This window comes from Aulonocara sp. 'chitande type north' Nkhata Bay, linkage group LG11 (genome assembly GCF_057382095.1).
Source record: "Aulonocara sp. 'chitande type north' Nkhata Bay isolate Kocher_YH1m ecotype deep benthic linkage group LG11, A_spYH_male_GT1.1, whole genome shotgun sequence".
Lineage (NCBI taxonomy): Eukaryota > Metazoa > Chordata > Actinopteri > Cichliformes > Cichlidae > Aulonocara > Aulonocara sp. 'chitande type north' Nkhata Bay.
Window position 1 is genome coordinate 2035261 of NC_141354.1, and position 21403 is coordinate 2056663.

The 21403-nt window shown below is 39.0% G+C and overlaps 1 protein-coding gene across 6 annotated transcripts in view; it reads left to right on the forward strand.

Moving 5' to 3' along the window:
- The window catches only part of tsnare1 (T-SNARE Domain Containing 1), a 276008-nt gene that overhangs the window by 136914 nt on the left and 117691 nt on the right, over window positions 1–21403 (forward strand). For all 6 annotated transcript variants that reach the window (XM_086310182.1, XM_086310186.1, XM_086310185.1 and 3 more), the window contains exons 5-8: window positions 13881–13971; window positions 14078–14152; window positions 14321–14377; window positions 19697–19846. In XM_086310182.1, coding sequence (XP_086166308.1) covers window positions 13881–13971; window positions 14078–14152; window positions 14321–14377; window positions 19697–19846 — 373 coding nt within the window. The remainder of the gene's footprint in view (window positions 1–13880; window positions 13972–14077; window positions 14153–14320; window positions 14378–19696; window positions 19847–21403) is intronic.

Below are 21403 nucleotides of genomic sequence, written 5' to 3' on the forward strand. Positions count from 1 at the left end.
TAAAAAAAATATGTAACTGATTAGAAACAAGTTTTTCAGAAATTCTACTTAAAAATGATGGATTTGCCAGTGGCCAACCTAGTTCAGCACAGAAGTATCCAGGTTGTCTTGATGCATACTCAATCATCCAGGAAGGAAGTCCTGAAAAGTTGATTCTGTTCATCTGGATGTAGTGTTTTCAATGGGAGAAATGTTTTGTCACTCATCCTAGTGACTTATTTAGTCTCAGCTAACACCATCCCAGCTGGACATTTGTCAAAGCTGGGAAGGCACCTAAAAACCGGTCCCAGGCGATCCAGGGGAGAAGATGGACAACTCCTGCCTAAACGAAAGCCCTCAGTAATCCTTATGTGTCAGGAGTATCAGAACAGTTGAGACACATTTTTGGAAACACCAAGGCTCTGTGGTTTAAACCCCAAAACACGTTGCGCCAAAAATTGGTCCAACCTAAGGATCGGGTCCCCCGACACAAACAGAGTAACATAGTGTACGCTGTGTCAGGAAGATTGCTAGGATTTATACATCAGGGAAACCAAACAACCTCTGATGAAGCACCTATTTCACATACAAGGGTCAGTACTACAGGCAGAAACATGGGTGTGCCATGGGTTCCCCAGTTTCACCCATCATGGCCAACTTGTACATGGAAGAAGTGGAAAAGAGGGCTTTGCTATCCTACCCTGAAACACCACCAAGCCATTGGTTCAGATATCTGGATGACACCTGGGTGAAAATCAAATCTCAGGACATACCACAATTCACGGATCACATTAACTCAGTGGACCAACACATCAAATTCACCAGGGAGGATATGAAAAGTGGCAGGTTAGCTTTCTTATTTTGTGAGATTTCCATCAGTAATGGGGGACATCTAAAAGCTGATGTGTACCGTAAACCTACACATACGGATCAGTATTTAAGGTTTGACTCTCATCATCCACTGGAGTATAAACTGGGTGTCATCAGGACGCTACAACACAGAGCGAACACCATCCCCACAGACACAGCAGCCAGGGAGGCAGAAGAACATCACATCAAGAAGGCCCTGAGTTAATGTGGTTATCCCAGCTTTCTTTTGTCAAAGCTGGGAAGGCGCCAAAAGAAAGCTCCAGCCGATCGAGGAGAGAAGGACAACCGCTGCCTAAACGAAAACCTGTAGTGATCCCGTATTGATTGATTGATTGATCATAGTTTATTCATCCCGAGGGAAAGTGGGTTAAGGCTGCCTGCCGTGCCAGCGCCATAATGTATGTCATATGTGTCATTTTTTGTAAACACTGGGTCTCTGTGGCTTTTAAACCTCAAAACACGCTGCGCCAAAAATTGGTCCATCCCAAGGATCGGGTCTCCCCACACAAACAGAGTAACATAGTGTACGCTGTTAAGTGCCAGGAGGATTTATACATCGGGAAAACCAAACAACCTCTGGCGAAGTGGATGGCACAACACAGACACAACACTCTTTCAATGATGAGGATGTACACATCCTGGACAGGGAGGAACGCTGGTTTGAGCGGAGAGTCAAGGAGGCCATTTATGTGAAAAGGGAAAGACCATCTCTGAATCGAGGAGGGGTCCTAAGGGTACATCTGTCACCATCATACAATGCTGTGATTGCAGCCATTCCCCAACTCTCTGTGAATGGGACTCATGGACATTGATCAGTGGGCTTTGATCTGTGGTTGTTAATCAATGTTCGCGACAGTTCGTATATTAATGATCAAGAAAATGACCTTACAGCCCATTGTTTGCCAGTGGGGCTAGTTTCACTCAGTGGTCTTCAGCCAGTTATCATCAATCAGGTCCTGATTAGGGATGGACTGATCCGATATTATGTATCGTTATCGGTCCGATACTGACCTAAATTACTGGATCGGATTTTGGAGAGAAATAAAAAATGTAATCCGATCCATTAAATATCACGAAAGCACCTCACAAAACTTTCGACATGGCGTAACTCAGCTCATAACCTTGGCACGTCGGAGCAGTATGCGTCACTTGATAGAGCGGCTGTGGCGTGCGAGACCTGTCGGCGGTCTGGTTGAGCATTTAGACTGGAGCCTCGCTACCCAACCGGCATTTCATCTCCGAGGAGGTTATCCCAGAGAGAAGTAAAGCAAGTGTGTAAGTTCATCTCTGAATTTTTGTAATGCATTCCCACGTTAAGCTTAACAACCGATATATGGAGCGACTGCCTCTTCTTGCTGCTACTTCAATCATGAAACTGATCAATGATCAGCTGATTGTCTTTTCTGTCGCGAGTCCGTCTCTCTTGTTTGTTTTTGGCCAACTTTGCACCAGAAAGAGGAAACAAGCGGATAAACAACAGCAGCACGTTTAACCTTGATAAGCTGTTGTTAGAATTTACTTAATATTACTTTCTACACCAGGATCCTTTTCTACGCAGCTGACGGCTGTAACTGTGCAGGGGCGGGTCTACCAAAGTTTAGCCAGGGAGGCAGTTGGGCATTAAAAGGGAAAAGGGGGTACAAAGAAATACTTTTCTTTCTTATTCTCATTTAAAATGTCTAGTTTTTAATAAATAATTATCTGAATCTTACACTCAAAGTTTTAATATAGTTTAGTTTTATATAGATTTATTATTATTGTTATGCATGGCCCAGCAATATGAGGCGCTAATAACCCACAAACTACAGATCCCATAATGCAACGCTGCAGCCTCCTTGCCAAACCCTAGGCTAGCTGGGAACATTCCCGCGTCAATCAAGTCAAACTTCTGTTATTGCGAAGCTAGCCGCTCACACTGGTGGAGAGAAAAGTTGATTCTGAAAACAGAGCCTTTCAGCACCTGTGTGAGACTGAAAATATGTTTACAAACATTGCCGGTAAACCCATGTGTCTTATTTGTGGAGCTAATGTGGCTGTAATTAAGGAATTTAATTTAAGACGGCACTATGAGACAAAACATCAGGATAAGATGAAAAACCGAAATGCAGAGCAGAAACTGCAGAAAGTAGAAGAGCTAAAGAAGAATCTGACATTTCAGCAGCTGTTTTTCACCAGAGCAAAATCACAAAGTGAAGCTGTTGTGAAAGCAAGTTTTATTGTTGCAGAGGAGACAGTCAAATCAGCCCGGTACCACTCTGAAGAGCTGCATGATGAAGGTGTGCGACGTCTTGTGTCCAGACAAAATGCAGATTTTGGCAAATGTGAGCCTGAGCAGAAACGTATGTCAAAGTTTCTTTGACATGAGCGACAGCCACCTGAGCTCAGCAAGGAAATATACTGTCAAGGCCTATGACTCGATATATATCTATATATATCGATACATATATCTTTTTTTTCTCAATTCTGTCCTGATCCTCATTTGTTTTTAGGCAGGAAATGAAAAATTATTTAGACCTGGAACTGCTTAACTATATCACAGATAGATAACCAAATAGCTGGAATCACCACTCATCATACTCTGCCAGGGCAAAATGAAAGGAAAACATGACGGTCATCTTTTCAGGCTGAGATTAACAGTGTGTGGATGCACCTCATATTACTCCTCCACTCTTACACAACAAGCCAGCATCCACTCTGCCTCTCAAACCCACGTTAATGTTCATCTCTCATACCATACAGCCATGTGTTGCTAACAGTAGGTGTACTTTCTGCACATCTAAATGTCAGATGGATTTCAAAAACTGCAGTTCTGTGTGTGTGTTTGTGTGTATGTGATGATATGTAAATTGAACTGTACTTTTATGGTACACTCACTAAAAGTCTGTTTCAATAAGCACTTGAAATACATCTCTGCAAATGTAAATATAAAATGTCAAGTGGGATTTGGAATAGACACTGCATGTGAAATCAGCATGTAAGGCATGGAACATTTTCTAAAGGAGGAACGCTGTTAACGGAACCCTGCAGAGTTTTCTTGTAAACAACCACAGTTATATTTATTTTGTTCCTTACGAGATTGCACTGTGAATTCAAAAGGCTTAAGAAGAATAGTTAAATTAATTCTATATGCAAACCTCATTCTTTGAATCTGTGCTACCATAAATGTTCAGTCTTGACCTCTCTGAAGAACAGCATGCTGAGGAGCTTTCAAAATCTTTGCCTCGCAGTCTTCAGTGAATTAAATACTTTTTTAACATTAGCAGCTCTACAAAGCATTGTACAATACAATTCTCATTCACCTCTCCACACACTAGTGGTTGCTATGAAGGGTGCCATGCTAGTGTAGTAGCTCTTGATAGCCATCCATCCATCCATCCATCCATCTATCCATCTAGCCATTTATCCAGAAAATGAATCGATGGATGTAAAAGATTATAGACAGACTTTATTTTTAAGCTACTATAAGCTGGAGTATTCACTGTGGCACTGAGAGCAGGAGAGCTATTATGGCAAAGCAGTCATTTAGAATTTTACTAAAGGGATGGGAAAGTTGTCATTTCTTTAGGTGTATTCAAATTCATTCATATATTGAAATATGTTGAAAAAGTTAACTAATGTATGATTACATTACAAGAGGTCCTAACCTTTTAGTTGTGTGCTATTGCAGAAGAGGCCTCAGTGAGATGAAATGTAAATAAGAGTGCCAATCAATCCTGAAACAGAAGCTTGCAGCTGCTGTCAAAAGTTTACATTGTTAGTGCTACTCTCTTCAAACCATACCATCTTGTAAATCTTGCCTTTCACTCTTGCTGCTATCCTGTCACAAATTACCTCTGACAATCATCTGCACCCACTCCATCCTGCCTACATTCTCTTCTTAACCTCTTGCACTGTCCATTGTTTTAGATGGTTGACCCCAGGTATTTAAACTCATCTACTTTCACCCTCTGTACTCCTTGCATTTTCATCTTTTGACCTGTCTCCCTCTCACTGACAAATATGTAAGAAACTTTCATTGCTTTACTCTCCAGAGTATACTTCCACTCATACAGGTGCTCTTCCACTTGCTCCCTACTTTACGCAAAGGGCCTCAGAGGTGATCCTTTTGTAATCCCACCCTCATTCTGGACCCATCTGACACTCCTACTGCAAACCTTACCACTGTCTCATTGTCCTTGTTCATGCCCGCACTTACCTCACATACATTCTTTGCTACTTGTGACGTCCTCACGTAGCACCACAGTTCAATTCAATTTCAATTTTATTTATATAGCGCCAAATCACAACAAAAGTCGCCTCAAGGCGCTTCATAGATACAGAGAAAAACCCAACAATCATATGACCCCCTATGAGCAAGCACTTTGGCGACAGTGGGAAGGAAAAACTCCCTTTTAACAGGAAGAAACCTCCCACAGAACCAGGCTCAGGGAGGGGCGGGGCCATCTGCTGCGACCGGTTGGGGTGAGAGAAGGAAGACAGGATAAAGACATGCTGTGGAAGAGAGACAGAGGTTAATAACAGATATGATTCAATGCAGAGAGGTCTATTAACACATAGTGAGTGAGAAAGGTGACTGGAAAGGAAAAAAACTCAGTGCATCATGGGAATCCCCCAGCAGCCTATGTCTATTGCAGCATAACTAAGGGAGGATTCAGGGTCACCTGGTCCAGCCCTAACTATATGCTTTAGAAAAAAGGAAAGTTTTAAGCCTAATCTTAAAAGTAGAGATAGTGTCTGTCTCCCGAATCCAAACTGGAAGCTGGTTCCACAGAAGAGGGGCCTGAAAACTGAAGGCTCTCCCTCCCATTCTACTTTTAAATACTCTAGGAACAACAAGTAGGCCTGCAGAGCGAGAGCGAAGTGCTCTAATAGGGTGATATGGTACTACAAGGTCATTAAGATAAGATGGGGCCTGATTATTTAAGACCTTGTATGTGAGGAGCAGGATTTTGAATTCAATTCTGGATTTAACAGGAAGCCAATGAAGGGAAGCCAAAACAGGAGAAATATGCTCTCTCTTTCTAGTCCCTGTCAGGACTCTTGCTGCAGCATTTTGGATTAGCTGAAGGCTTTTCAGTGAGTTTTTTGGACATCCTGATAATAATGAATTACAGTTCCTCTCATGGTAACTGTGTTACTACCTGGAAGTTACATTTATTCTTCTTATATACATTCAAAATCATCACCAAGTTAAGGAGATTTTATTTTACATTCCCATGGCATGCAGAATTATAGGCCTGAGTGATGTACATAACATTTTAAAAATAGAGAAAAGGAAGCACAAAAAAGCTAAACCTTTAAAGCATCCTATGGGGTTATTAAAAAAACAGCACTGAGGTTGTATACACTGATTTTTAATGAAAACAACGCAGCAGCATAATCAATATCATAGCTCTCCACTTCGTGAATGCTGACTTGTTACAAATATTCTGCATTGTTATCTGTGCCAGTGGGAGGTCAATGTAAAAAACAAATACAGTTAGTGGTTTAATCCTTGTTACAGCCTAGTCAAGCTCTGTTGTAAAGCATCGTAACTATGATTTCACTCGGAGAACAGCACCACTCCTCCACCACGTGCGTCCTCCACACTCATCCTCCTCCATTCCTCACACCTCCCCCTGCAGCCAGCTGCTCTCAGGCTCCTCAGTTCTCCTTCACTAGTCAGTCAGACCTCAAAGGAATATGAAACACCAACCAGGCAGGAGAAACACACAACTGAGGTGACTGATTGAAATTCACAGTGTGAGTGGCTCCAGTCTTTTGCATGCTGTTTTTGGCTGCTTAGTTCTCAAGCTTGTTGTGAGGGAAGACTGTGACTAGCAGATGTATCACTGTGCATCGATACTGCAAAGGTCCTCTTGGGGTCCTCAGAAGTGGGCGAGCTCTGATTGTTTGGTAACAGCGTGTCGATGGTGGGCAGGGTTTTATTGACTCATGGATGATCCATTAGAGATCATCAGAAGAGTTTAGACTATATTTTAGATGATGGTTGCAAGTTTTAAAGGATTCCCTTTATTGGCTTTTTAAGGCAGCCTTGTAAATGAATTCCTATTAAAACGTTGCCCCTGACTGAGTTACCAGTCAGTGAACAGAGTTTATGTCTGCACTCAGTATGGAGGAAACTCCAGACATATGACTTACCAGTGATTATTTGAGGACTGTCTCAGTAGGAAGTAAAATAAAATGGCTTTCATAGAAGTTTTGTTGAAAGAAAAGAATTAAGCCAAGAGGGATATTTTGAAACTGTTGAGGCCTGAATGGAACAAAAATGTAATAGATGCAGAAAATAAATAGCCAAAGATACCTGAAAAAGGCAAAGCCATCTAAAGGCTTCATTTCAGATGGCTTTGCATTTACCCTATCTCTTTATAATTCTCTTAAAGGTAATAGTTAGTTATTAATTAACCCTTTAAGACCTACCATAGAACCAAGTCCACCAGAGCTTATATTATATTTTTACATGCTGTGGAGCCATTTTTGGGAGCATTTCAAGTTGCTATACATCAATACAACCATTATAGCCCAAACTTTAATAATATGTCTGCATTAGGTGCATAGTAATTACATAAATTGCAAAAAAGTGCAATAAACTACAAAAAAATTGAAAATCGTTTTTGTTTTTTTAACATATATTTCTAGTTAGAGAAATTTAAGAGGCTTATCCCTCAAAACTGTAAATACAAAAAAGTTACACAAACTAGTTTCCCACCACAGGAAATTTATTTTGAGTGTCTTCATAGTTTTATTTTTGAAATACACCAATTTTTATATACTGCAGGAAAAACGAAAATAAATATTATAGTGCAAATTTGCAAAATAACAGCATATGCATCAAAATAAACTATTTCCAGCAGTGCAATATGAGTCTTAAGCATCCCAGAAACGACACAGAAAGTCATAAAGTCAAACATAACTTTTTAAAACACATAACAAGTAAAACACAAGCTCATAAGGCCCCGATCGTAAAAAACTACATTTCCGCAAAATGACGTCACTTCCGGTTTCGGGCAGGTCATGCGGTCATGTGATAGTTCGCGCTGATGGACATAGGAAGTGTTACAAACAGCTGATGGATCGGCGAAGCGTGTTTCTGGAATATCATGTTTTTGTTGCTGCAAGTGATTTTTATGCAGTTTTTGCAAAGCTATATGTGGAAGGAAACTGTGACCTAGGACAAGCTGATGGCATAAGATGTAAGTACAACTCCTCCAGTTTCATATGCAAAAAAAATTATTGCGCTAGCTTACTTGGTTGCAGAGCTACCGGGATTTAAAAATAGTTACGCAAAACAGAGCGTGCCTGCTCCTATCGGCTGTAAAGGGTTAATTACTAAAACTTAGATATTGCCAAAAGTACTTGCTCATGTGCCATCGCGTATATGAACTCAAGTGGTATCTCATTCTTAATCCACAGTGTTTAATATGATGTCAGCACTATTTGCAGCTATAATAGCTTCAACTGTTTTGGGAAGGATTTCCACAAGGTTTAGTAGTATGTTTTGGGGAATCTTTGACCATTCTTCTCGCAGCGTATTTGTGACATCAGACACTGATGTTGGATGAGACGGCTTGGTTCACAATCTCTGCTCCAGTTCATCCAAAAGGTGTCCTTTCAGGCTGATGTCAGGACTCTGAGCAGGCCAGACAAGTTTTCCCACACTACTCATCCAGATTTTTATGGACCATGCTTTGTGCACCAGTGCACAAAGTTGGGAGCGAGAAATTGTCTGCTGACTCTGCTCCATGAGCTGACTCTGCTCCATGATTTTACACGCCTACCACTTTGTGTCTGAGTGGCTGTTGTTCCCAATGACTTCCATGTTTTATAATATACCATATTTTTCGCACTATAAGGCGCATTTAAAATCTAATTTTCTCAAAAACTTGACAGTGCGCCTTATGTATGAATTCTGGTTGTGCTTACTGACCGTGGACCGATTTTATGTGGTACACGGTGCCCCAAAATCTGTCAAAAAATGTTTCAGTCTGACTTTGGTAAGCTACGAAGCCGCACTGCTTGATGGATTGCCGAGCATTACGGCTGCCGTAGTCAGCAGCCTTGCAGAGTAATCTGGGTCCAAAACTCCGTCCACTTCAGGTTCCAAAGTCAAACGAACACTGCGCCATCACTGAGAGATAAAAACTGTCTAAATTCTTTCATCTTTAATAAAATGATCAGCGTTGCTGCTTTACCAGGTGTAACAATTAAGTTTAACATCCAGGCATCCATGGAAACAGAATTTATTAAATTTAACAGAGTTAGAAGTTAGCAAGAAGTTAGCTCGCTAGTTTCCATCTAAACATGATATAGCATGTTCTGACTGAGAGATTTCTGAAAAAATCACAACGTACAGCTCTGCTATCACTTCCAACATAAATGAAGACAGAAAACTAAACAGCAGTGATGTTTGTAGGGTTACTGAAGTTGGGCTAGCTGGTTTATAATGATGTGCTACCTGATCACTAGCGACACAGCTATGTTAGAATAACATAAACACAGTGAAGCTGGAGGATGAACGCTAACTTTTTTCCACTTGATAAAAGTTTACGCGAAGGTTCCTGATGGCTAGGGACAAATGCAATAGCATGGAGGATGCTGTAAACGGACCAGACTTCAGTCAGGAGAACAACTGAGATAATTCATCCACAATACGAGGTTAGTTATTAATCATTAATCATTAGTCATTAATATACTGCAACAACATGGGGGTAGAGCCGCTGGAGAGAATTCAGCATTAATGAATCAGTGGTATGGAAGAGGAAGCAAGTAAATGAGTTGAGTAAAGTTTGACTTATCTGACTTTGTTTTGCTTAATGAGCTTATAATCTGGTGCGCCTTATGTATGACAACAGACCCGTTTATCGACAGTGCGCCTTATGGTCTGAAAAATATGGTAACAGTCGACTGCGGAATATTTAGAAGCATGGGAATTTCAGGACTTGTAGATCTTTATTGATTTATCAAACTATATCAGACTCCTTTCTCAAAGTTTTACTCTTCCAGAGTAAATAGACATGGACATTTCTCACCTGTCATTGAGAACTGAGGTAAAAAGTGGCCTTCTACAGATGGTAAAAACTCTGGGGAAGATCTGGATCTATTTCAGTAGTAGTAGAAACATGTCAGCTACTGCTGTTGTGGGGTGCAGTCTAAATTCAATGTTTCTGATCATTCCTGCCTGACTAAACCATGATTGTCTTAAGGCAGCCACTGTCGCTGGGATTATTTACTTGAATTGGGAGGAGTCAGAAAATAGAAGTAATTTGGTTGGAATCTGCAATCTACTGTAGTGGTGAAATTTCACACATTGTAACTTATAAAAAGGTGAGCATTGACCTATCTATGCTATAGATTTGGTTTAGCCTCATGCTAAATATGCTAATTTAGCATCTTGCCCAATTTAACCTTAAAAAAAACAACTTTTTTGTCTTTTTTCTGTATATGTTCTAATGTGATGAGATGTATAAACACAAGGATATAGGAAGACATAGACCACTGTCTTTCACCACATAAAAGTCTTCAGCAAGTGCGATACACACACAAAATTACTTTTTACTTTGTGTGACATATTTTCTGCTAGTGAGATTGTCTTGACACTCTGACACCTTGTGCGATAGATTTGTTACTTCTGTCAGAGATTTTCATTTATTTATATTTTTTCTTATTGGCACAAAGAGCTCTCTAATATATACACCATGTGTATATATTAGTTGTGCCTTCTGACGTTAAATTGATTAAATTGATTGTAATATTTTGTATTTTACTGATTATAATACTATTTGCAGCGATTAGAACCAGACTTTACCATTACCTGATTGGAAGTGGGATGTGTATGTACTCTAAAAGCCGATTAGGAAAGCTATGGCATTGCCACCCACTGTCTTGGTGGTAATTTGCACCTGCATTCAATACTGAAATTAATAAATATCATGTGGCTCAGAAGGCACTTTTCCAAACGCCATCATTACATTCGAGATGGAGGACATCTCAAATTCGTACAAGATGTACCCAGAAAGTGAGCACATTATTATCCACTGGTTTGATTTGGAGATGATTTGAAATCTAGAGAATGTCTTTATGTTCAAGGACATATTTTTTCCAATTGAAGCTAAGCACTTCTAAGCTAAGCACTGAGCATCATTTGCATATTAGTACAATGTGCAAAGGCAACAACTGAGGGCATGATTCTTAATGGCAATATACTGATATCTATGGTGAGTGGGGTTAGCGTGAGAGTGGGTAATGTCCAGTTTCATGAACAGTACTGTTTAGCAGTTGAAAACTGATCAAATTCTTATGACTGGATTTGGACTATACATTTCTAGCAGAGGAAATTAAGAATATAATTAAAGAAAGAATACGGGTTCCATGTCATGTTGCTGTTGCTGCTCATTTTTAAATGTGTTTCGTATTGTATGTAAGTGCAGTATAAAATCAATGGGGAATGTACAGTGCAAAGTACACAACTGCAAAGATTTTTTCTCATTCCTTAAGATCCCTTATTTACCAGCCATACAACTCTGCTGTGTCACCTTAGTGGCTAACATGACAGAGCATTAGCTGGATGTGATTTTAAACTAATCCTTCATGTCTTTTGCATCCTTATGGCTAAATGATGATGCATCAGGGTGAAGTTTAGCATTTCTTAATCTTTTTTTTTATATGTGCGTGTATCTGTGAGTGTGTGTGTGTATGTGCACTCTGTCTGAGTCTGGTGTGTGTAAGTATTCTAATCATGCAGCCTACTGTTATGGCTGATCATATAGAAAAATCAATACCAAAACTTAGAAATCTGTGATTTTATACAGGAGGGGAAATCATTTGATTCCATGGTGAATTTGTATGTTTGGTTACTTAAAACTGAACAGTCTGTAATTTTTTTATGGTCGTTTCATTTAAATGGAGGGAGAAAGAATATCAACCAAAAATCTGAAAGAAACACATTACATAAAAGTTGTGAATTGATTTTTGTCCCATCTTTCTCCCCTCACCCCCAACTGGTCAGACTCGGAGTCTGGTTCTGCTGAAGGTTTCTTCCTGTTAAAATTAGTTTTTCATTCCCAATTTACCAAGTGCTTGCTCACAGGTCGTTGTCTGACTGTTGGGTTTTTTACTGGATTATTGTAGCTTACAATATAATGAGCCTTGAGGTGACTGATTTGACACTTGATCAGTTGATACCAAAGAGTTGATTTTGGTTTCATCTGACGAACGCACTTTCTCCCAGGCATTTTATGAATTGTTTAGATGTTCACTGGCAAACTTAAAATGAGCCTGTACATGTGCCATCTTGAGTAGGGGGACCTTGAGGCAGTTGCAAGATTTCATTACAACGTATGTGTGTTACCAATGGTGTTCTTATTGACTATGGTATACTTTAAACACATCAGGAGAAATCAGAAGTATTTGTAATTGATTCCTTGATTGATCAATTGTAATCCCAATCAGCGGGAGCCAGCATTCTGGCTGGGTTAAAACAAATTCATGGTTTTAACCCGAAGGTCAATCTGAAAAAACATTAAAATGGCTACAACTGTTACTCTGATCAAGTCTGACAACTATCAACTATAACAGAAGTTATAGATTGGAGACTTTTGTGATTCATATACATGTATATGTCGTAGTATTTGTATTTGTAGTATTTGTATTAGTATTAAACTCGTCGTCTGGCATACATGGAAGTAAGGAGAAAAGAGAAGGCCAGTTTTACTGGATGTAAAATTCCTTTAAACTGTGCTTTTTTACCATGTGACTAAAATGCACCTTGCCCTTAAGTGGTTAACTGGTGATTGGACAGGTGTTAAGAGGTTAAAGTCTTAAATCTTGATTAAAAAATAAATATGAAACTTCTGCACAGAAACAATTCTTCTGTATTACGACTTTGGTCAGGGGAAGTTGGCTGCAGTCCAATTAAATTATTTCTTTACAGTAAAACTTTTATTTTAAGCAGCAAAATTAACTTCAACCTCTTCTAACTTCCATGGCTTTATAACCGTCTTTAACCCTGTTCCACACAGATAATAGCTTGTGTTTTTCAGGCGTCCCCCCGCGACACTTTGGTTTTTCTCACAACAGACAGTGACATGCTCCTTCCGGGCTAGTCCACTGGAACCTGCTTGTCCACCCGTCCTTCCACCAGCTTTATGTAGATCAATATTTGAGTAGCTGCAACAGAGGTGTGTTTGTGGAGCTCCCTATCTCTGTGGGGCAGCCTGTTATAGTGTCAGGTTTGGAGGATGGGAGTTCAGGGTGTGTGTAAGCCCAGGATGACCTGACAGCTTAGATATTTAATAACTGTTTTAACCTGGCCTTCCAGTGGCTGTGCTGCAGAGTTATGAATATGGCTGCACTTTCAACCTTACACCCCAGCGGGGCTTGAAAGGAAAAAACATGAAAGAACAGAGAGGATTTGGCTTTTACACTCTTCACCTCTATCATAGTGCTGGTAATAGTCAGTCTCCCCACTGGTCAAATGTAATCTCAACCCACACATACCTGAGGGTAAGGTTGCTCAAAGTCCCAGAAGAGTTAGTCAAAAGGGTTAGCTTTTATTTTTTATATAATGTTGTAATTTATTTTTTGGGGAAAACAAGTTTTCTTCTGCCTCAAGAATATCTTCCTTTAAATACTTTGTTTAGGTATTTAAAGTCACAATTTTCAAAGCTGGCAGCAGGAGCATCCATCCATCCATAGCTTGGGCTACTCCAAGACGAGGATGTATCTGCAATAAGATATATTATTCAGTATTTACTGTTTGATTTATAAGAGACTAAATATGGTGAACCATAATCTTATCTGATAAACGTGTGTTGTGATTCGTATTTGGCAAAGGTATTTAAAATAAAATCCTTCTTAACAACCATCAAATTGGTGTAGTAGCACTTTCAAAATCAAATATAGATTTATAGACACACACACACATTTTCTGGTTATATATTATTATAGTAATACAGTATTGGCATATCTAATATCTTCTCAGTCTTTAGTAAATGTACTCTCTTTTTGCTTTCACACCATGTTTTTTTTCCCAGGCACTCCACTCAGCAGCAAACCAACAAAGTCATCACCAGCACAAGCCAACTCATCAAACAGCTCTCTGATATAATCAGTGGCTCTTCACGGGTATTTTATGCTCCCTTTCCTCCCTCACTGAATATTAGTTTGAAGAATAAACAGTAGATTAAACAACATTTGAGCTAATTGAATCTAATTCTGTTTTGTTGCACAGCAAGACCGTCTGCGACTGACCAGACTAAAGACTGAGCTCTCTGAGTCTGTGCAGCGATATGGGGATCTCCAGAAGGTATTTGCATGATGAATGCACTCCTTTGACACCTGAAATTGATGCTATGGTCATTTAGTTTTACTGAAAAGAGAACTAAAGAGATGCTGTTCCACAGATGCAAAGTCACATTTGTGCTACTTGTTGTGAGAGTCCTTGACCCTGTCTCCTCATATGCTCCTCTTTCAGAAAATTGCGGAACGCTCAAGGGCCCTGCTCCCCCCAGCACAGAAAGACAAGAAGAAGGTGAGCTGATATGGAGAGCAAAATCCTCCTTTTGTTTCACTGTCATTCGTAACAAAGTAGGATGATGAGATGGCATTTCTCCGCTCAGCTGCATTCTCACAAGGGCTCCTTTGAAGCTCAGTCTGGTCTCTTCCACTCTGTTATAATACAGTGGACTCCATTCATCACATCCCGCTCTTGTGTGCTGTGAAATTTCTTTCATCTGATTCTAATTTTGTCACCGGTGACAGTTTATTTTCACCATGTGGCCCAGCGAGAGCCAAGAGATGGGAGCTTGTGTTGAAGATATTAAAGTAACTCCTCATAGCCTTCCCGTGCACAGTTCCTTATCCCTGATTACTGAAACCAGACCATATGAAGTTAAATGTATTGAATATTCTTTGTACATGAGATGTGCACAAGTAATAAAACAGCAAATTTATCAAGGTGAATTTACGCATGTGCTTAAGGTTTGGTTCAGCACTTGCTGTAGAAACACTATTACCAAGCATAAAATATAAATATTCAACCCAAACGGTGGTGTTTTAAAGGGGACCTGTTATAATCATTTTAGATGCTGGATGCTCAGATTTATCTAAGAAACCTCCCCAGACAGAAACTCTTTGTTCGCCCTTCAGACTTCGTATCACAAACGAGGGCAAAGCGAAGAGCTCAACTGTGATTTGTACCAGTTTTAACCTTCAAATATGTGATCGTCCCCTCCCCTTCCAGTTATGCCAGTTTTAGAAATCCTTCCTAATGTTTTCTCACATGTGAAGGCTGGTGAATCAAAACAGCCCATTAAAATATTCATACAAGTAAAACTACTAACATGTTAAACATTATGTACTAATGCCGAAACCTGTTTATTCAGGTTAAAAACCTACTTGTCATGTGAGAAGTTATTAATAAAATATTTGTCAGATGTCCTCTCGTTTCTTATGGTAGTTTATTGTGCGTTATGTGTGTTATTAGCTCTCAGCTTGTTAACTGACATGAGGGGAATACTACATTGGAAGCTCAACACAGCCAAGCTTTATTTGCATTAACTGGATTGACAAAACCTAAAACCCCAGTCAGAGGTAACAGGTATCATGACAGCGTTGATCAATTTTCATGGTTAAGTCAGGCTTTGTGCTTCAGACTCTGTTCACACCCAAAGGTGCGGATCACGTGCCATATGACTCTTCTTCTGCATACAAAGATGCCTATAAGTACTCCTGACATAATGCACAACAGTGATAAAAAGCTATGAAGAACATTAGAAAAATAACAGTAAATGTAACACACTGGCATCACAGGCTTAAAGGACTTACCAGGGTGTACACTACTTCTCGGCCCAGCAGCTGGACTTGTTTCCAGCCCCTCTGTGACCATGATTTGGAAAAGCAAAGAAAATAAAATTCAACATTGCTGAAAAAAAAACACACAAGTATTTAATGCTGCAGAAAATCATTAATTTGGGGATTTAGTGCGAAGAACAGAAAATAAATATTTAAATTCCAGTTAATTATTTAAACACTGAGTTATTTCTAAGGTGACAGCCACACATTAGAGCTGTGACACCTTAAACTGGATGCATTTAAACAGTAATGCATACCATGCCATACGCTGATAAAGGAGATGTGGAAATCAGTTTATTTTGTCACCGATCAAAGTGAAATTCATTTTATTGGTTGAAGAGGTATTCTTGGTATGTGTTCTGTATTCTGTCAACTGCAGCAGTATAAAACAGACTTTGAACCAAGTTTAAAAACATTTTTACCTTTTCTGCATCATCAGTGGAGTTCATGTGGATTCAAGTGACAATGTGATGCGGTTTGCACTGCTGTCACTTTACAGCTGGACGTGACATTAGTAAGGTAACAACACATTAATACAAGAGAAAATCTCTACTGCACCTAAAACATGTAAATAAAGAATCAGTCGAAAATCTTTTAGCCAATTTCAAACCAAAAGTCAAGTTTTCAGCATACGTTACCATGGTGATTTAGCGAGGTAATAAGAGAGAAATGTTTGTGGCCCAAAACACTCTGACTTTGTACTTGACGTAGCACACTTAACCCATTAATCTTTCTTCATTGTACAACCCTCAATACTGCAAGGGAGATGGTTGGATCAACATTCAAAATAAGGAAAGCAACGTTTCTTTTTGAAATCTATCTTTGATCTAAAAATATCATCAAATCAGATCCATTCTTTCTCTGGACAATATATCCAACAGTTTTTAGAGAGAATAAAATTTCTATATTTTTTGTGTACTTTGCTAAGTTAGCTGGCTGATGTTATTGTTTGGGTTCTAGACATATTTGAGTTTCTTTTTAGGTTTTACTGGTATTCTAGTGTTGACCCTGAGATAGGCTGGCGACCTATTCAGGGTGTACCTCACCCCTCATAATATAGAATGAAAAAGACAGCTGCAAAAATAATCTTTTACACTAAGTGGATAAAGTATAGTGTACAATTGATTGCATGCTCAATCATCCAGGTAAGACACTTGAATGAGTAACTAAACATTTCTCCTACTGAAAACGGTACATCTAGATGAACAGAATCAACGTTTTGGGAGCTTAGTTCTTGGGACATTCATTTCTGATATAGCCTAGCATTAGCATTTAGCTTCTTGTAATTCCATTTTATAAAAGTACAAGCTTCAAATTTTACAAACTTGTACAATTTTGTAATATTAGTGTGAACATTATCTTGTAAAGTAAGTTAAAAAAAATATTTTGTTGTGAATATGTTTCTACTGCTGTAAATTGTTTGGGTAATTGGGGAGAAACTACAATGACATGTAGGTGTATCACGTATAGTTAAGAGGAAGCAGCTCTCTTTCTCACTCAATATCCACCAGGGTGTTTGAAGGTCTCAAACATGCTTTTCTGTTAAGCTGAAAGGAGAATGACTTGCAGTTTGAACTGGTTGAACAGTATTCTGCAAAGAACCATTGTTACTACACACACCCTCTAAAAAGCCATCTTATTTTTTTGCCCAAACAGAGAGATGACTCATGTGTATTAATGTTTTATGCCTCCCTGAAGGCCTATAACTAAGGTCTATTATTCTGCAAGCTTTAGAGATAAAGGGCTATGGAGGCGGCAAACTGTATAATACATTACACAACTTAAACTACATTCAATGCATAGCAGGAAGCTCTCTAATCAGTCCATATATTATGGAAGAATCAACTGGTCAAATATCATTTTATGTAACCACAACAACAATATTCTGACTTCTCTGCTGTACATGAAGTAGAAGACGTTAGTAGACAGGAAGTGATGAGAGGTACCCTGACGTTTGGAACGTCATCCTTATACATGCAGAAAATCACTTTTCAAACCAATGCAGACTGTTTCCCACACACATCTTCAAATGAACATCATCATAGATGACCGGAATCAACAGCAGGGAGCTGTGTGAACGTTTCTACCAGTGTGTGAACTTGTGCAATAATGTGTCAGAATGATTGTCTTGAGAGTCCCTTTCCATCCATGTAATGTACTAATATATTCTGGGGTGTTATGTATGTATGTATGTGGAGGAGTGAACACCCAGAGTGTGCTAAGGAATGGTGAGTCACAACATGGCCAGTAGACAGAGTGCTGTGACTAAGCCTGAGTTAGTTCCTGTGCTCTGACCCACACTGGTCCCTCTACCATGAATTAGCTGTGCACTCAACCACACAAAGGTGAAACACATTAGCAATGCAAAAGAGTAAGCAGACCTCGCTCCGTGTCTCTCCTCTTCCCTTATGCTTTTGCTTGCACATGAAACAAAATGTGTGCATGTACCACATGTAGCCTCAACATTCACGATCTCCACTAACACACAGTATATACTGATAATGGCTACACCACATGCTCGTAACAGAAATGTTAACAAATTTGTACCAAAGCAAATTCATGTTTTTAACCAGAAGGTCAATCGGGAAAAAAAAACATTAAAATGGCTACAACTGTTACTCTGATCAAGTCTGACAACTATCAACTATAACAGAAGTTATAGTAGAAGATTGGAGACTTTTGTGATTCATATACATATATATATATGTCATAGTATTTGTATTTGTAGTATTTGTAGTAGTATTAAAGTCCTTAGTCAATAGACCTCTCTGCATTGTTATTAATCTCTGTCTCTCTTCCACAGCATGTCTTTATCCTGTCTCCCTTCTCTCACCCCAACCAGTCGCAGCAGATGGCCCCGCCCCTCCCTGAGCCTGGTTCTGTGGGAGGTTTCTTCCTGTTAAAAGGGAGTTTTTCCTTCCCACTGTCGCCAAAGTTGGGATTTTCTCTGTATGTATTAGTGTAGGGTCTGCCTTACAATATAAAGCGCCCTGAAGCGACTGATGTTGTGATTTGGCGTTATATAAATAAAATAAAATTGAATTAAATAAACCTTTGACACAAAAAACTGCTTATACAGTTTCTGTGATGTACACAAAGAGCAAAATACAGAAAAAATCTGCACTGATGCACTTGTAGCTGCTGATTTAAGAACAGGAAAACTAGGGAGCCAAATGTACAGCTGGAGGTTTGCTAAAAGAAATTGATTTAATGGTTAGCTTAAAGTAGGTTATATAATAAATAGGTACATAAACGTAACATTAATTAATCAATTTTATTTGTCAGTGCATTTATATTTATATAGCACTAAATCACAATAACAATCACTTTAATGTGTTTTATATTGTTATACTGTACTGCCATAATAGAGAGAAAACCATAGCAATCTCCTTTCCCTCTATGAGCAAGCACTTGCTGAAAGTGGGAAGAAAATCTCCCTTTTAACAGGAAGAAACCTCCAGCCGAACCAGGTTCAAGAAGAGCAGCTTTCTGCTGAAAGTGGTTGGGGCCGATAGTGGGTAATAATGTTTAGCTAAATATAATTAATTTTTGCTTACAAAATATCAAATGAAATAATAATTTTGAAGCAATAAGATCATTTAGCGAAAAGTGAATGAAGCCAAGACAAGATAAATTGAAATTACATTATAATAATAGAAATGCAAAAAAATTGTTAATGGTGCTAATTACACATTTGAAATGTGTAAAATGCTTAGTCAAAAATATATTTTCACTGCTGTTGTTATATTTTATTCGGACACATATCACTAAAAAAACCCATCAAGCTCAGAGTTGGATTGTCCATGAATTTTAAGATGAGAGATAAAAGACAGCAGTAACTGGTAGTTGCTGTGATAATAAGTTGCTGCTACTTAATCAACAACCCGAGCACTTGTATTCCCAGGCAACAGACAAAGTAACTGCTCACTGTCTGAATTTTTGCTGTTACTGCTATACCTTTTAAATCTAATAAAAGAAAATGTCTTTGCTCTCACAGAGTCCTCAGACTCCATCCAGTGAGCAGATAGAGGAGGGTCCACTGTTTGGAGCAGGCTCAGAGGGAGGAAGTCAGGCTTTCCTGTCTGAGATCAGTGAGGAGGACGTGGAGGTGCTCCGTCAGAGAGAGGAGGCCTTGCTTCAGATTGAGGTAAGAACAGTGACATATAATCAGCTCAGCTGAATTCATCAGACACAGAGCTCATATATTTCTCCTACTCAAACACCTACTAGAACAATTCCAATCAGCTGATGGTCAATGAACAGCTCCACAGAAGCTGCTGGAGATTAGAAGCCTTACTTAACTATGACTGCACCACACGCCATCAAAAAAGAAAAGAAAAATGGTGTGCGCAGTTTCCACAGTCAGTATAGGTTGTGCTTGTAATCACCACAGATGTGGTCCTGTGTACACATATGGACACTACTGTAGCCATCGTCTATTGCACCTTTCAGCAACTTTTTGCAGGCTGCCTGATTGTAAAGAGCTGTTTGTTGCACCGAAACTCTGCATTTTGTTGAGCTTATGAAACCCAGCTCAGCAGATCTGCACTGACACTCAGCTCCCCAGGTTTCTAAAATATTATACAGCAGTGGAGAAAAATACAGGAAACCAATATATGTAGTAGGAGAGGTTATTTGTTCTTAAAGCAGAGCTCATTTAGAGTGTTTTAAATTAACTGGTGTAATATAAGCTTACTAATGCTTTGGCTCGAGTCAAAAGAAAATAGTGTGGTCATATTTCTCGGTATTGTGTACATACATTGTAAAAATAAATAATCCAAACCAAAAATAAATTAGTTTTACTAATGAGCATTGTGTGCAGTGTGTGTATCATTTCCTGATAGATATTATCTGATTAATCTGTGCTAGTGAACTTTACTGTTGTCCAGAAGTGAGCATCAGTGAGACAGTCTGTTGCACTGATTCACTGATGCTCTTTCATTACAACCAGCACACACTGCTGTGTATTTGGATTTATTCTCACATATGCCCTCACTGCAAATAGTCCCTTATAAATCCATTCTCCTGTGTTGTATGAGCGCCCCTTGTTTTAGGAAGTGCCTCGGCCTTATTTAAAAAAATGAAAGTAATTGCCAATATAATAGAAGCAATAATGAGTCACTGTAGTGTCCAGTAATAGTCCTTTCACTTTCCGTGGTCAAGATTATCCACCAAATGCCAGACTACCCACGTCCGTGATGAAATGGAAACAGGTATCTGAACAAAACTTGATCCAATTCCAAAACATTAATTTTACCTTCTCAATTGAAGAACAAACTGAAGGCAGAGAGAACCACAAACACGCAGCAACTGAAGGGAGTAAACACAGAATTTAAGTATTCCATGTTTTTTTATCTTCAAATAATTTTCACGCTGCTATTAAAAATAATCCATGTATATAAAATTGTTTATACATACAGTTTGAGCCTCTGAAAATGGGGTACAGTGTATTGAAATGACTGTAATTGAAAAGTTTTGTTAAACCCACTGAATTAAAGCTGAAAGTCTGCAATCACATCAATCATATCTTAGCTGTTTGCACACTACCAGAGTGGATTTTAAATCAGAGGTAAAAAGTGTCCAGGAACGTATGAAACTAATAGTAAGCCTCTTTACTTATACTCCTAGGATTACTAAACTTCTTGCACCGCAATGACAACTCATTTCCGTGTGCTGAAGTTATATGCAGTAAAAATAAAATATG